General features: G+C 42.6%; 1 protein-coding gene across 10 annotated transcripts in view; it reads right to left on the bottom strand.

Annotated features, from left to right (window-relative positions):
• Positions 1–12417, bottom strand: part of KNTC1 (kinetochore associated 1) — a 90830-nt gene that overhangs the window by 21396 nt on the left and 57017 nt on the right. For all 10 annotated transcript variants that reach the window (XR_008328099.1, XM_053369985.1, XM_053369988.1 and 7 more), the window contains 4 exons: positions 5465–5554; positions 4966–5137; positions 2741–2799; positions 422–638 (listed from right to left, as the gene is read on the bottom strand). Coding sequence is in view for 9 of the 10 variants with exons in the window: in XM_053369985.1 (XP_053225960.1) it covers positions 422–638; positions 2741–2799; positions 4966–5137; positions 5465–5554 (538 nt within the window). In the remaining variant the exon portion in view is untranslated. The remainder of the gene's footprint in view (positions 1–421; positions 639–2740; positions 2800–4965; positions 5138–5464; positions 5555–12417) is intronic.

Raw genomic sequence — 12417 nt, 5'->3', positions numbered from 1 at the left:
GGAGCTGACCTGGCAGGAGAGCAGAGTAGCAGCGGTCCTGCGTCCGTGTGAGATGAGGGATAAATCAAGTCCAGAGACAGTTCGGTTCTTATCTCTAGAAGCGTTTATTTACAAAGCAATAAAACCATCAGAACTTTCCGACATCTCTCCGTGCTTTTTCCAAAAGCACACACGCAGCCTCTGAGCTTTAGCTGCGTCTCAGTCAGAAGCGAAAGCAAGTCTGTGACTCTGTGACGCACTTCTCTGCGTCAAGCTCCTCCCAGATACAGGACACCACGGAGTTTTAACCTTGTCAGTTCCAAACTCCACAGGTACTACTCCCGGGTTAGCAGAGTCTGTAACCTGAAGTGTTTGTAACCCGAGGTACCACTGTAACTGATGTGCAAAATGCCCTTTTAAAAAGACTATACTCCCCGCTAACCTGCTGGAAGTTCTTGCAAGATCTTGTAGGCGAGCGCTGTAGCCCATTCTGGATTAGCTATAGACAACAAGTAAGACTGAATGGTCTGCATGGTCTTGGCAATTTCCTTGTTAGATGTCAGCAAATATCCTCTTCTTGCCAGTTCCAGCATTTTCGGCTTCAGTTTTTCTTGAAACAGGTGGTTAGCTGCGGATGTGTAGAGGGTATCCAGTGAAACCTTGAAAAAAGAGCACAAAAACTGACAGGGCAGTGTGAGATCTTTCTATCCAACAAACTTAAGGGTATTACAAGTGGGATGCGCAACAATATGCTTAAGCGTGGGGTTCCCTTGCTCAGATTTCCAACACTACATTCCATTCTCCCTGTCCCCTTTTCTGCTTCTCCCTCCCCCTGTCAGCTAGCATTTCACAGCTACTGAACACACCCAGTCCTCCTTTGGCTGTTTTGGTATTCCTCCATTTATCTACCTACCTACCTACTGCGAGTCTTGGGGCCCCCCTCCAAATATGCAGATACTTCCCAAACTCTTACAAGCAGATGCTGGCTACAAATAATGAAAATAATTATCTATCCCACCCTTCCTCCTAAAGGAGTCCAGGGTGGCAAACACACCAGCCTTAAAACAATACAACAAAAATAAAACATATCTAAGAACAATCACAAGATTACCAGGAATAGAAATCAGATGCCTGGGTAAATGGGAACATTTTAAAATTCCTCTAAAAAGTTATAAAGAAGGGAGCAGACAACAGGGAGGGTAGACCACAAACAGGGGACCACCGAGAAGACCCTCTCACAGGTTAATGCCAACCAAGCAGCTCTTTTAATTGCCAAGGGAATAGTTTTGCTGCCTCTCTGTCCACAATTACAGCCTTCCCAGTCATGTGCACAAATCTGAGGTTGAAATGGCTGCTAAACCTGTGAAGCCAACAAGCGCTGCCTTTGAATTCCTTCACAGGTTGTGCATCCTGCGGAAGGTTTCAAGTCTGCAGAAGGTAAAAGCCTTTTGGCCATGGCAGCCAACTCCTAGGGGCGGGAGTCCCTTCAGTTCCCCCCAATAAAATATTTGAGGGGGCTGCCCCCCTCCAAAGTTAATAGGCATTGTCATTCAAATGGGGAGGGTGTCACATCTTGTGATTGATTATGCAGGGAGGGGCTTACCTGGGCCCCCCAATGTTTTATTCAAGTTGGCCCCCTGCTTTTGGCCATCAACAGGCACATATTTCTGGTTCACACCTTCCAACCACAAGCTTAGTCTTGACTAAGGCCTTGTCACACACCTAGTTCATTGCTGCGACAGCCCTGTGCATTTCCTTCTCTGAGATCTTGATGGCACAGATGCTGGATTCATTACAGCCATATTTGCATGCCACACTGCAGGCAGACATGCCATCCCTCAAGCAGTCCAGCACAGCCACTTTCTCTTCCAGTGTGGGAACACGTCTCTGCTGTTTAGGTTTCCCATCCATTGAGGAGGAAGCTGCCTTATGTTTGGGGACCATGCTCAGACTGAACCTCTGCTTACTTTCCAACCACCTTCTCCATGCTCACTGACCAGCTGCAAGTGCTCTCCAACTACCTCCCCATTGCTCTCCATGCTCTCACTCGGCCCGCTCTCTGACCACACTCAAACACTCTCCTGGGGTGAATGCAATGGCTTATAGGCTTGCCAATAATTTTTCCTGCTCTTCTGCCCCCTTTTGACATTTTTCTTCTGTCTCCCCCCTATTTTTTCCACTCTTTTCTATTTGCTTGTTTGTTTTTCAGGCATGCACGTAAGATTACAATTGTGTTAAGTAAACTGAGTGTAAATTGCAGGCTTTGGCTTCCAATCGGTTTATGGCTTAGTGCACTAATACTAAACACCTTGAATTGGGGAGATGATGTGAAAAAAGGATCTTCTAGATATGTCACTTCTATACTTTCCACCTCACTCTCTCACCATTTGGTCATATTCTAATGTAGCCAAGGAATAAAACTCAGACCATACCGATAAAGGGGCTGGCTTGAGTGTCTGGGGATACCATTGGTTTAGACCCCATCTGAATGGCATCCCTGAATGCCCTTGCCACTCTCTCCTGTGGGGAAGGAGTAAGTCTGCCCCAGCAACTGGTGTTTAGAGGTAATTTGCCACTGTGCATGGAGGGTCCATTTACCTATTATGAGCCACTTTTAATAGCTGCTGATATGCCTGCCTTTCATGAATTTACCTAATCTGCTTTTAGAAAGATGCCCCCTAAGTTTGTGTTGCGTTCATCTCATCTTGCAACAAGCTAATTCCACAAGTTAAAACAAGATCAAAAGTATGCTCATCATTACCTTCAAAAGTTTGGAGATCAAGAGAATTTTTGGGAATGATTCCTCACTGAGCTCTGGATCTACAAAAAGAAAAGCCATAAATGATTTTCCAAATGCTATCAGAAAATGGCTCTTACCATGGATTTTGAGAAGGTTTGAGACGCAGACTCAAGGATATTGAGGGGATGACTCCTCTTCCCACTGACTGAGACAGGCTGAGCTCTTTCACACGTTTCGTCTCCCCAACCAGGGGGAGAAGTAATCTTGCCTCCAGATCAACTGGCAGGGCTACGGATGACCCCTCAACGCCAACATTTTTATGGCACAGCACCACAGAGCCATGCCAATTATTCAAAAAAGTATAATAATAATAATAATAATAATAATAATTTTTATTTATATCCCGCCCTCCCCAGCCAAAGCCTGGCTCAGAGCGGCTAACATCAAATGTATAATACATTAACATAAAATCAGACAATCAATTAAAATACATCCTAAATTCAGATCAGGATCAGAATAAAATCCAATCGGATGGCAACCCGCAGATTAGGGTTGGGGACCTTAAATGCTCACCAGGCCCAACTGTTTGTGCAGAACTTATATGGGCCTGTGAGAAAAATTGGGAGGCCACTTTCATGCAAGTTCTTAGGAAAGGGGAGAGAGAGTCAGACTGAACCCCGACCAAAGGCCTGGCAGAACAGCTCCGTCTTGCAGGCCCTGCGGAAAGATGTCAAGTCCCGCAGGGCCCTAGTCTCTTGTGACAGAGCGTTCCACCAGATTGGAGCCACAGCCGAAAAAGCCCTGGCTCTGGTTGAGGCCAGCCTAACCTCTCTGTGGCCTGGGATCTTCAAGATGTTTTTATTTGAAGACCATAAGTTTCTCTGTGGGGCATACCAGGAGAGGCGGTCCCGTAGGTACGAGGGTCCTAGGCCGTATAGGGCTTTAAAAGTTAAAACCAGCACCTTAAACCTGATCCTGTACCCCACCAGGAGCCAGTGAAGCTGGTATAGCACCGGGTGAATGTGATCTCGCAGCGAGGACCCCGTAAGCAGTCTCGCTGCGGCATTCTGCACCCGCTGCAGTTGGGGGAACTTTCCGCAGGGCCCCATAGGCTTGCCAGTGCAGTGCTTTTTTCTAGAAAAAAGGTGCTGGTACTCACCATTAAGTTGTTACAGAAGTGCCACATTTTAAACCACCCCCCTAAAGTGCCAGTACCGCGTACCTGAGTACCCCCTGGGGTGGGGAGCATGGGGTGGGGAGACAGAACACATCAAAGAACCCTGCCTATCTGAGTCAGTGGGAGGAGTAATCCTGTCAATCAAATATCCTCTCGTCCACACCTGCAAATGTACCTTTACCATCAGCCTAAGAATGAGCAGCTGCAGGGAGCTTGCTTTCCTGCCAGAAAGAAGACTTGCAAACATACTGTGTGCAGTTCTGCATGCCTCACCTTAAAAAAAAAATTTGGAAAAAGTACAGAAAATTGCAACCACAATTATCAAGGGGCTGGAGCAACTCTCCTATAAGGAAAGGTTGCAGCACTGGGGACTTGACAGAAAAGGAGAATAAGAAGTAGCATGATAGGTTATAAAATTATGCATGGCACAGAGAAAGTGGATAAAGAAAAGTTTTTCTCCCTCTCTCATAACACTACAACTTGTGAATGTTCAAATGAAGCTGAATGTTTGAAGATTCTGGACTTTTCCATGCAGTGCATAGTTAAACTATGAAACTTGCTCCCACAGGAGGCAACGAGGACCACCAGCATGAGGGCTTGAAAAGACGACTAGACAAATTCATGTTGGATGAGGCTATCAGTGGCCATTAGCCAGGAGGGCCATGCTCTGCCTCCCCACTTGGACGCAGTAATGCTTCTGAATACCAGTTGCTGGAAACTCTGAGAAGGGAGAGTGATCTTGTGTGTGGGTCCTGATTGTGGGTTTGCCACAGTGAGAACAGGATGTTGGACTGGATGGACCAGCGGCCTGATCCAGGAGGCTCTTCTTATGTTCCATGCACAGAGTGCTTGAGTTCACTTCTCCCTGCCCCACATTCCTTCCTACTCCCTTTTCCTCTTGTGTCTTGTAAGACTGTAAGGCTGAGGGCAAGCTACTTTTAAGTTAATGATTGCTGCCAGCTGTTCTGGGAGCTTTTTTCAGCTGAGGAAAGCAGGGAAAATTCTTTAAATGCATCTCTCTTCATTTAAGGTTTAAAAAGTGGTGTTTTGTTATTTTTTGCAAACTTACAAATGATTTTCCAGAAACACTGCAATGTTCTAAAGAAGATCAAGTGGAAAGGCAGCCTGGTTTGAGCAGCTGGTGATAAAGGAATAGCCTGTTCAAAGGCATACTGATGTTCCAGATCTCCAGGAGTGGAAGTTCTTTTATAGGATTTCAGGAGTTTTATGAGCTTCAGGGCCTAGAGGGACAACAACAAAATACTCATTCCAGAGCTGGCTTTCAAAAGATAAATATACACACCTGGATTAAGATTCAGGCAGGGCGACTGAACAAATTATTTAAGAATAATGCCTGTAAAGTACAAACTTTTCAAATGGACTAGCAGTACTACTTGTTTCTGGTACCAAGCATTACTTGAAACTTCTAGGTGATTCTAGAGGTTCTCTTCAAAATGGATTATATATGCAGCACTGGGTTAGAGTAATCCATAGTTCATCAAACAGATCCCCCATTTAAAAGCCAGATTGCAATTCCTTAAGTCAATTGGCTTAGTTCATTATCTTACCTGATTCAGAGAGATGCCTGCTGCTTCCACACCAGCCTTTTCTATGATTGTCAGAAGACTTTCAATCCTTTCATAGTCATATGGATCAAGCTGTTCCAGGGATTAGAAGCAAACAGGAAACAAAAACACAGAACAAACCAAAAGGAATGGATAAATCCCAGAAGATAAAGCTCATAAAAACAAATACACGTCAGCTGCTGAGGACAGAAACAAAGCTCAGCCTTTGGTCATGCTCCCTCCACTCAGTGACTTTGCTGTCACAAACATGAATGCCTCTTGCCCTTCCCCTGCTGACCTTAACCATGGATAGTGATTAGAAATACACAATCGCTTTGAGGTCCTCTCCCCTAGCATGGAAGACGAAGAGCAGACTCCATTTGAGGATCTCTCCCTCATTACAGTCGATCAGGTATATGAAGACGAGCAGCAAAGTCAGTCCTCAGGGAATGTGCAGGTGACCTTGGAACGGACAGCTCACGGAAGAACCCCGACCAGACCTAAGAGGAGGCGTGTAGTGGTGATAGGGGATTCCCTACTGAGGGGAACAGAAGCAGTGATCTGTGGGCCTGACAAGATGTCTCGGGAAGTGTGCTGTCTCCCCGGGGCTAAGATCCAAGATGTAACTGAACGACTGCAAGGAATCATAAAACCCACTGACAAATACCCCTTCCTCTTGGTTCATGTGGGAACCAATGACACTGCAAGCAATAGCCTCCAGAAGATCAAAAGAGACTACGAGGCTCTGGGCAGGAAATTGAAGCAATTAAATGCACAAATTGTCATCTCATCTGTCCTCCCAGTTGAACGACGTGGCCCAGGGAGAGAGGGAAAAATAGTGGAAGTGAACAGCTGGCTTCGCAAATGGTGTAAACAGGAACGGTTTGGATTCTTAGATCACGGACTGCAGTTTCTTGAAGATGGACTTCTGGCAAGCGATGGGCTGCACCTCACAACGGTTGGGAGGAATGTTTTTGCCAAAAATCTCAGAAACCTCATCAGGAGGGCTTTAAACTGACTAATGTGGGGGAGGGAGACAGTGCTCCTGAAGGTAGGAGTCTATCAATTGATGAAGATGATCATCCAAATGTCATAGACCAAATGGAGCAAACAGCACGCAGACCTAGTGGTGGGAGGAAAAAATCCTTAAATAAGAGACACGGGGGAATGATTAATGGACTTCAATATCTGTACACTAATGCGCAAAGCATGGGAAATAAACAAGATGAGCTTGAGCTCTTGGTACAGCAAACTAAATATGACATAATAGGCATCACTGAAACCTGGTGGGATAAGTCCCACGATTGGAATGTAATAATGGAGGGATACAATCTATTTCAGAGAAACAGACCAGACAAGAAAGGAGGAGGAGTGACGTTATATGTCAGGGATGTGTATACCTGTGAAGAGATCCAAGATTTAGAACCTCAAAGCCAAAGTGAGAGCATTTGGGTCAAAATTAAGGGAGAGAAGGGACTTCCGGAGGCGGCACCATCGGTATTGGCGGAATCCCTCCGTTCCTGAGGGACCAGCTGAGCAGAAACTGGGTCCTGCCGCTGCGGCGAAGCGGGGACCCTCTTTAAAACCCACAGGCAGGAGAAGCCTGTGGTCTTGGGACCCGGCGGGCACCAATAGCGCCCTCCCCGAACGACAAAGGAGCCCGGTAACGGGCTCCGGATTCGCAGCGGGGTTGGCGCGGTGCTGTGGGTTGATCGCTACTTCTGCTGAGTGAAGCCGCGCAGCTGTTACCGGAGAGCGCCGACCTTTTTTCCTCTGAAAATTTGGCCATGAAACAACAACCCGTGAGTAGGTTATATGTAAAGATTGGACTATAGAGAAATTTTTTAAGAAGAATTTTGACCGAAGCGGAAAGGTGCAAAATAGGAAGTCCGCCTTCCGCTTCTGTAGAGAGATCAAAGGCATAGACTGTGTCCGCTAAGCCTGTGTTGTGAGCTTTAAAAGATCTTATTTCTGACATCTGCACAAGAATTCCCCCCTCAGAAGCGGGAGGGAAGATCTTTAAGAGACTTTACTGCTGTTTTAAAGAGTTTTAAAAGAAAAGACCATCACTCAATCCTTGGAATCGGAATGCCAGATTAATGGGACTGTTACAGTGTTGTGCACTTTTTTAAGGACTTTGTTACAAATTGATTGAAAGTTAACTCTGCAAGAAGGATACTTAAAATCTGAAGGTTTTTATGACTGATACTGTGGCTATTTATCCAGGGGAAATTTAACAGACGCTTAAAAGCCGATCTTTATAGTTACAAACTTTAATTGTTATTGTGTCCCCCTAGAGGATTTATGAAACTGTTACAACTGGCTACTGGGGACTTTCCATTTTCCACTCTCAACAGGCTGGGAATTCACTGATAAAAAAGTTTGGACTGTGAGACTGACCTTGAACCTCAGATAAGGTGTTATGGCAAGTCAGCCGCCAGAAAGAGCAACAAGATCGACAAAAGCTAAACTGCAGCAGCAGCAGCTGAGAAGAGCGTCAGTATCTGGGCCCTCTGGTCTAACAGAGGAAGAGCCAGGCCATCAAGGACTCAAAGGAATGACTTCGGAAGAAAGTTCAATTGCCTCGGCATTAGAAAAAATATTTGGAACTTTGGAAAAAGTAAGTAAGCAACTTGAACAAAATACTTTAAGTATTAACAACTTGGGGCAGAAAGTGAACTCTAACACAGATACTACTGAGAAAACTACAAACTCTATTGAGAAACTGCTGCAGGAAGTTGCATCAAATCGTAAGACAGCTCAAGAGGCGAAGGAAATAGCAGAGGAGGTAAAGGGAGAGATATCACCAATACGCAGAAGGTTGGATGATCATAAATCGCAACAGACTAATCTGAGGATCAGGGCAGTACCTGAACGTGAAAAAGAAAGTTTAAGTGAATTTCTTATGCAGGAATTTATAGAATTCTGGGAGTTAGACGAAGAAAAGCCAGACTTTAAGATTGTAAGTGCTTTCAGACTTGGAAGAGGAGGGAGGAAGAACAGGGTGAGAGACTGTTTGATCTCCCTCCAATCGAAAGAGGAGAGGGACAAAATATTGAATTTGCACTATCAAAAGACTCTTGAGATTGATGGCGCAAGGATTGAGATTTTTAAAGACATTCCAAAATATTTATTGGAACTACGGAGATCTGGTAGCCTTGTTGAGAGGAAACCGAATTTTATTCAGGTGGGAATTCCCCCAAGGCCTATCAGAACAGTGGAAGATAAGGAGAAATTTTTCAAAAATTACGAAGAGAAATTGCAAAAAGGGGTAGGAAAAGAGCCAGGAGTGCCACCACCACTTTGGGGACCTGAGATACCACCGTCGGATGAAGAACAACTGCTGGGAGCAGCTGGAGGAAAATAATATATATACATCATGTCTCTGCAACTCTTAAGCTGGAACATTCATGGTTTGAACTCCCCGGAAAAAAGGAGAAGGATATTTCATATATTGAAAAAAGAACAATTGGACTTGATTTGTTTACAGGAAACGCATGTGATAGGGCTACACAGGAAACTTCTGATAAATAAAAGATTGGGCCAAGAATTTATCTCATCAGATAAAGTTAAAAAGAGAGGAGTGGTAATCTATGCAAAAGAGAGCCTATCACCGAAATTTGTTTTTAAAGATGAACAAGGAAGAATTTTGGCAATTGAAATTCAAACACAAGGAGAGAAATATTTAATTATAGGAGTCTACGCACCAAATGAGGGGAAATCTGAATTTTTTAAGAAGTTGCATGAGACATTGTTGGATTATATGGATTATAATGTTATTATGATGGGAGATATGAATGGGGTGGTATCTACAAATATGGACAAATCATACAGACAGGTAGTTACAAATGATGGCAGACTACCGAAGACTTTTTTTGAAATGACTGACAATATGGACTTGACTGACATTTGGAGAGTGAAGAACCCCCTGGCTAGAGAAGGAACCTTCTCTGAGGCCAAAATGACATGGACAAGAATTGACCAAATTTGGATAACTAGAGGACTGGCATCTAAGGTTAAAAAAGTGGAAATCTGCCCTAAAACTTGCTCCGATCATAATGCTGTGAGAATGGAGATGAAATTAACATCAACCGGTTCCTTCATATGGAGGATGAATGACACCTTGTTTAGAGACCAAGAGGTTATAAAAAAGGCCCAAAAAACCTTGAGAGACTATTTTGAGATAAATTTGAATACTACTACTGGAAAAAGAGTAGCATGGGACGCAAGTAAAGCAGTCATGAGGGGATTCCTAATTCAACAGAATGCAATTAAGAAGAGATCTCAAAATGAGAAAAAAGACAAAATTTTAGATAAAATTAAAGAGGCTGAAAAGAAATTGAGAGCGAAACCCAAATCACAAGAGATTCTGAGAGAAATAAAGTTATATCAAGTGCAATACACAAAAATGATGAATCAGGAAATAGAATGGAGAATTAAACAGATGAGACAAAGGACATTCGAGTCGGCTAATAAATGTGGAAAATTGTTAGCTTGGCAAATGAAGAAAAGACAAAAGCTGAACACTATTACCAATTTGGAGATAGAAGGGAAAAGTATCCAGAATCCAGTGGAAATTAGGAATTGCTTCCACAGATATTTTAAACAGTTATACACACAAGGGCCACAGAAAGAGTTTGATATAGACCTGTTTTTGAAAACAAATGGACTGCAGAAAATCTCTCAAGAAAATAAGTTGATGCTGAACTACAAGATCACAGAACAAGAGGTGGAAGGTGCCATACAGAACATGCAATTGGGCAAGTCTCCAGGACCGGATGGAATAACTGCAAAATACTACAGAACTTTGAAAGACTGTGTAATTCAACCACTGAAGGAGGTTTGCAATGAAATTATGGAGGGGGGAAAAGCGCCTGAGTCGTGGAAGGAAGCTTATATTACACTCATACCAAAAAGTGAGTCTGAAAAGACACAACTTAAGAACTACCGACCCATATCCCTGTTGAATGTGGATTATAAAATTTTTGCTGACATTTTGGCTAATAGGTTAAAAAGGGTATTAGTTGAAGAAATACATAAAGACCAAGCTGGCTTTCTCCCGGGTAGACACTTGTCTGACAACACAAGGAATATTATTAATATTTTGGAGAAGTTGCAAGTGAACATTAACACTAAAGCAGTTTTAATTTTTGTTGATGCGGAGAAAGCCTTTGACAACATTTCTTGGAGTTTTATGAAGAAAAATCTTCAGGGGATGGGGGTTGGTCAAGGGTTCAAAAACGGTATAGGTGCAATTTATTCAGAACAAAAAGCTAAGCTAATAGTTAATAATGTGGTTACAGAAGAATTTAAGATAGAATTGATCCAAGAATTTGGTCATGTGGCAGGATTTAAGTTGAACAAGTCAAAAACTAAAGTTCTTGAGAAAAATCTAACACCAATAGAGAAAGAAAGGTTTCAGAAGGACACAGGGTTAACATTGGTAAAGAAAGTAAAATATTTGGGGGTTAATATGACTGCTAAAAACTTGAACTTATTTAAAGATAATTATGAGAAATGTTGGTCAGAAGTGAAAAAAGATCTAGAAATATGGTCAAATTTGAAGCTTTCCTTGTTAGGCCGAATTGCAGCTATAAAGATGAATGTATTGCCAAGAATGTTATTTTTGTTTCAATCTTTACAGATTTTAGACAAGGTGGATTGTTTCAAGAAGGGGCAGAAAGATATTTCTAGATTTGTCTGGCAGGGCAAGAAGCCCAGAATAAAATTTAAGATATTAACTGATGCAAAGGAAAGAGGTGGATTTGCCCTGCCAGACTTGAAACTTTACTATGAATCGGCAGCATTTTGCTGGCTGAAAGAATGGCTGCTTCTTGAGAACACAGACATTTTGGATTTGGAAGGTTTTAATAATGTTTTTGGGTGGCATGCGTATTTGTGGTATGACAAGGTTAAAGCTCATAAAGCATTTAAGAATCATATTGTCAGAAAAGCGTTGTTTAATGTCTGGATAAGATACAAAGATCTATTGGAAAATAAAACCCCAAGGTGGTTGTCACCGATGGAAGCAAAGGCTCAGAAAAAGCTCAATATGGAGGCCAAATGGCCAAAATATTGGGAAATTTTGGAACAAGATGGAGATAAATTGAAATTGCAGAGTTTTGATAAATTAAAAGATAAAGTGTGAGACTGGCTTCATTATTATCAAATAAGGGAAGCTTATAATTTGGACAAAAAAAAAATGGCTTCCAGGTGGAGAAATCAAAATTGGAGACAGAATTGTTAGAACCAAAAACAAAGATAATTTCGAGAATGTATAACTTGCTGTTGAAATGGAATACTCAAGATGAAACGGTTAAATCTGCTATGATTAAATGGGCACAGAATATTGGACATAACATTATGTTTGCTGACTGGGAACAGTTGTGGACCACCGGTATGAAATTTACGGCATGTAATGCCTTAAGAGAGAATATTATGAAAATGATATATAGGTGGTACATGACACCAGTCAAGCTAGCAAAAATCTACCATTTGCCCGATAACAAATGTTGGAAATGTAAAGAAAATGAAGGTACATTCTTTCACCTTTGGTGGACGTGCCCAAGGATAAAGGCTTTCTGGGAAATGATATATAATGAAATGAAAAAGGTATTTAAATATACCTTCCTGAAGAAACCAGAGGCCTTTCTCCTGGGCATAGTCGGCCAATTGGTGCCAAAGAAGGATAGAACTTTCTTTATGTATGCTACCACAGCAGCAAGAATACTCATCGCAAAGTACTGGAAGACACAAGATTTACCCACTCTGGAAGAATGGCAGATGGAGGTGATGGACTATTTGGAGTTGGCGGAAATGACTGGCAGAATCCGAGACCTGGGAGAAGAGTTGGTGGAAGAAGATTGGAAGAAATTTAAAGACTATTTACAGAAACACTGTAAAATTAACGAATGTTAAAATGATGCTGGAATGGACCTAAGTGGACTTAGTAATAA

Source organism: Podarcis raffonei, chromosome 16 (assembly GCF_027172205.1).
Source record: "Podarcis raffonei isolate rPodRaf1 chromosome 16, rPodRaf1.pri, whole genome shotgun sequence".
In the NCBI taxonomy this organism is placed as follows: domain Eukaryota; kingdom Metazoa; phylum Chordata; class Lepidosauria; order Squamata; family Lacertidae; genus Podarcis; species Podarcis raffonei.
This window is presented reverse-complemented; position numbering and strand designations above follow the sequence as displayed.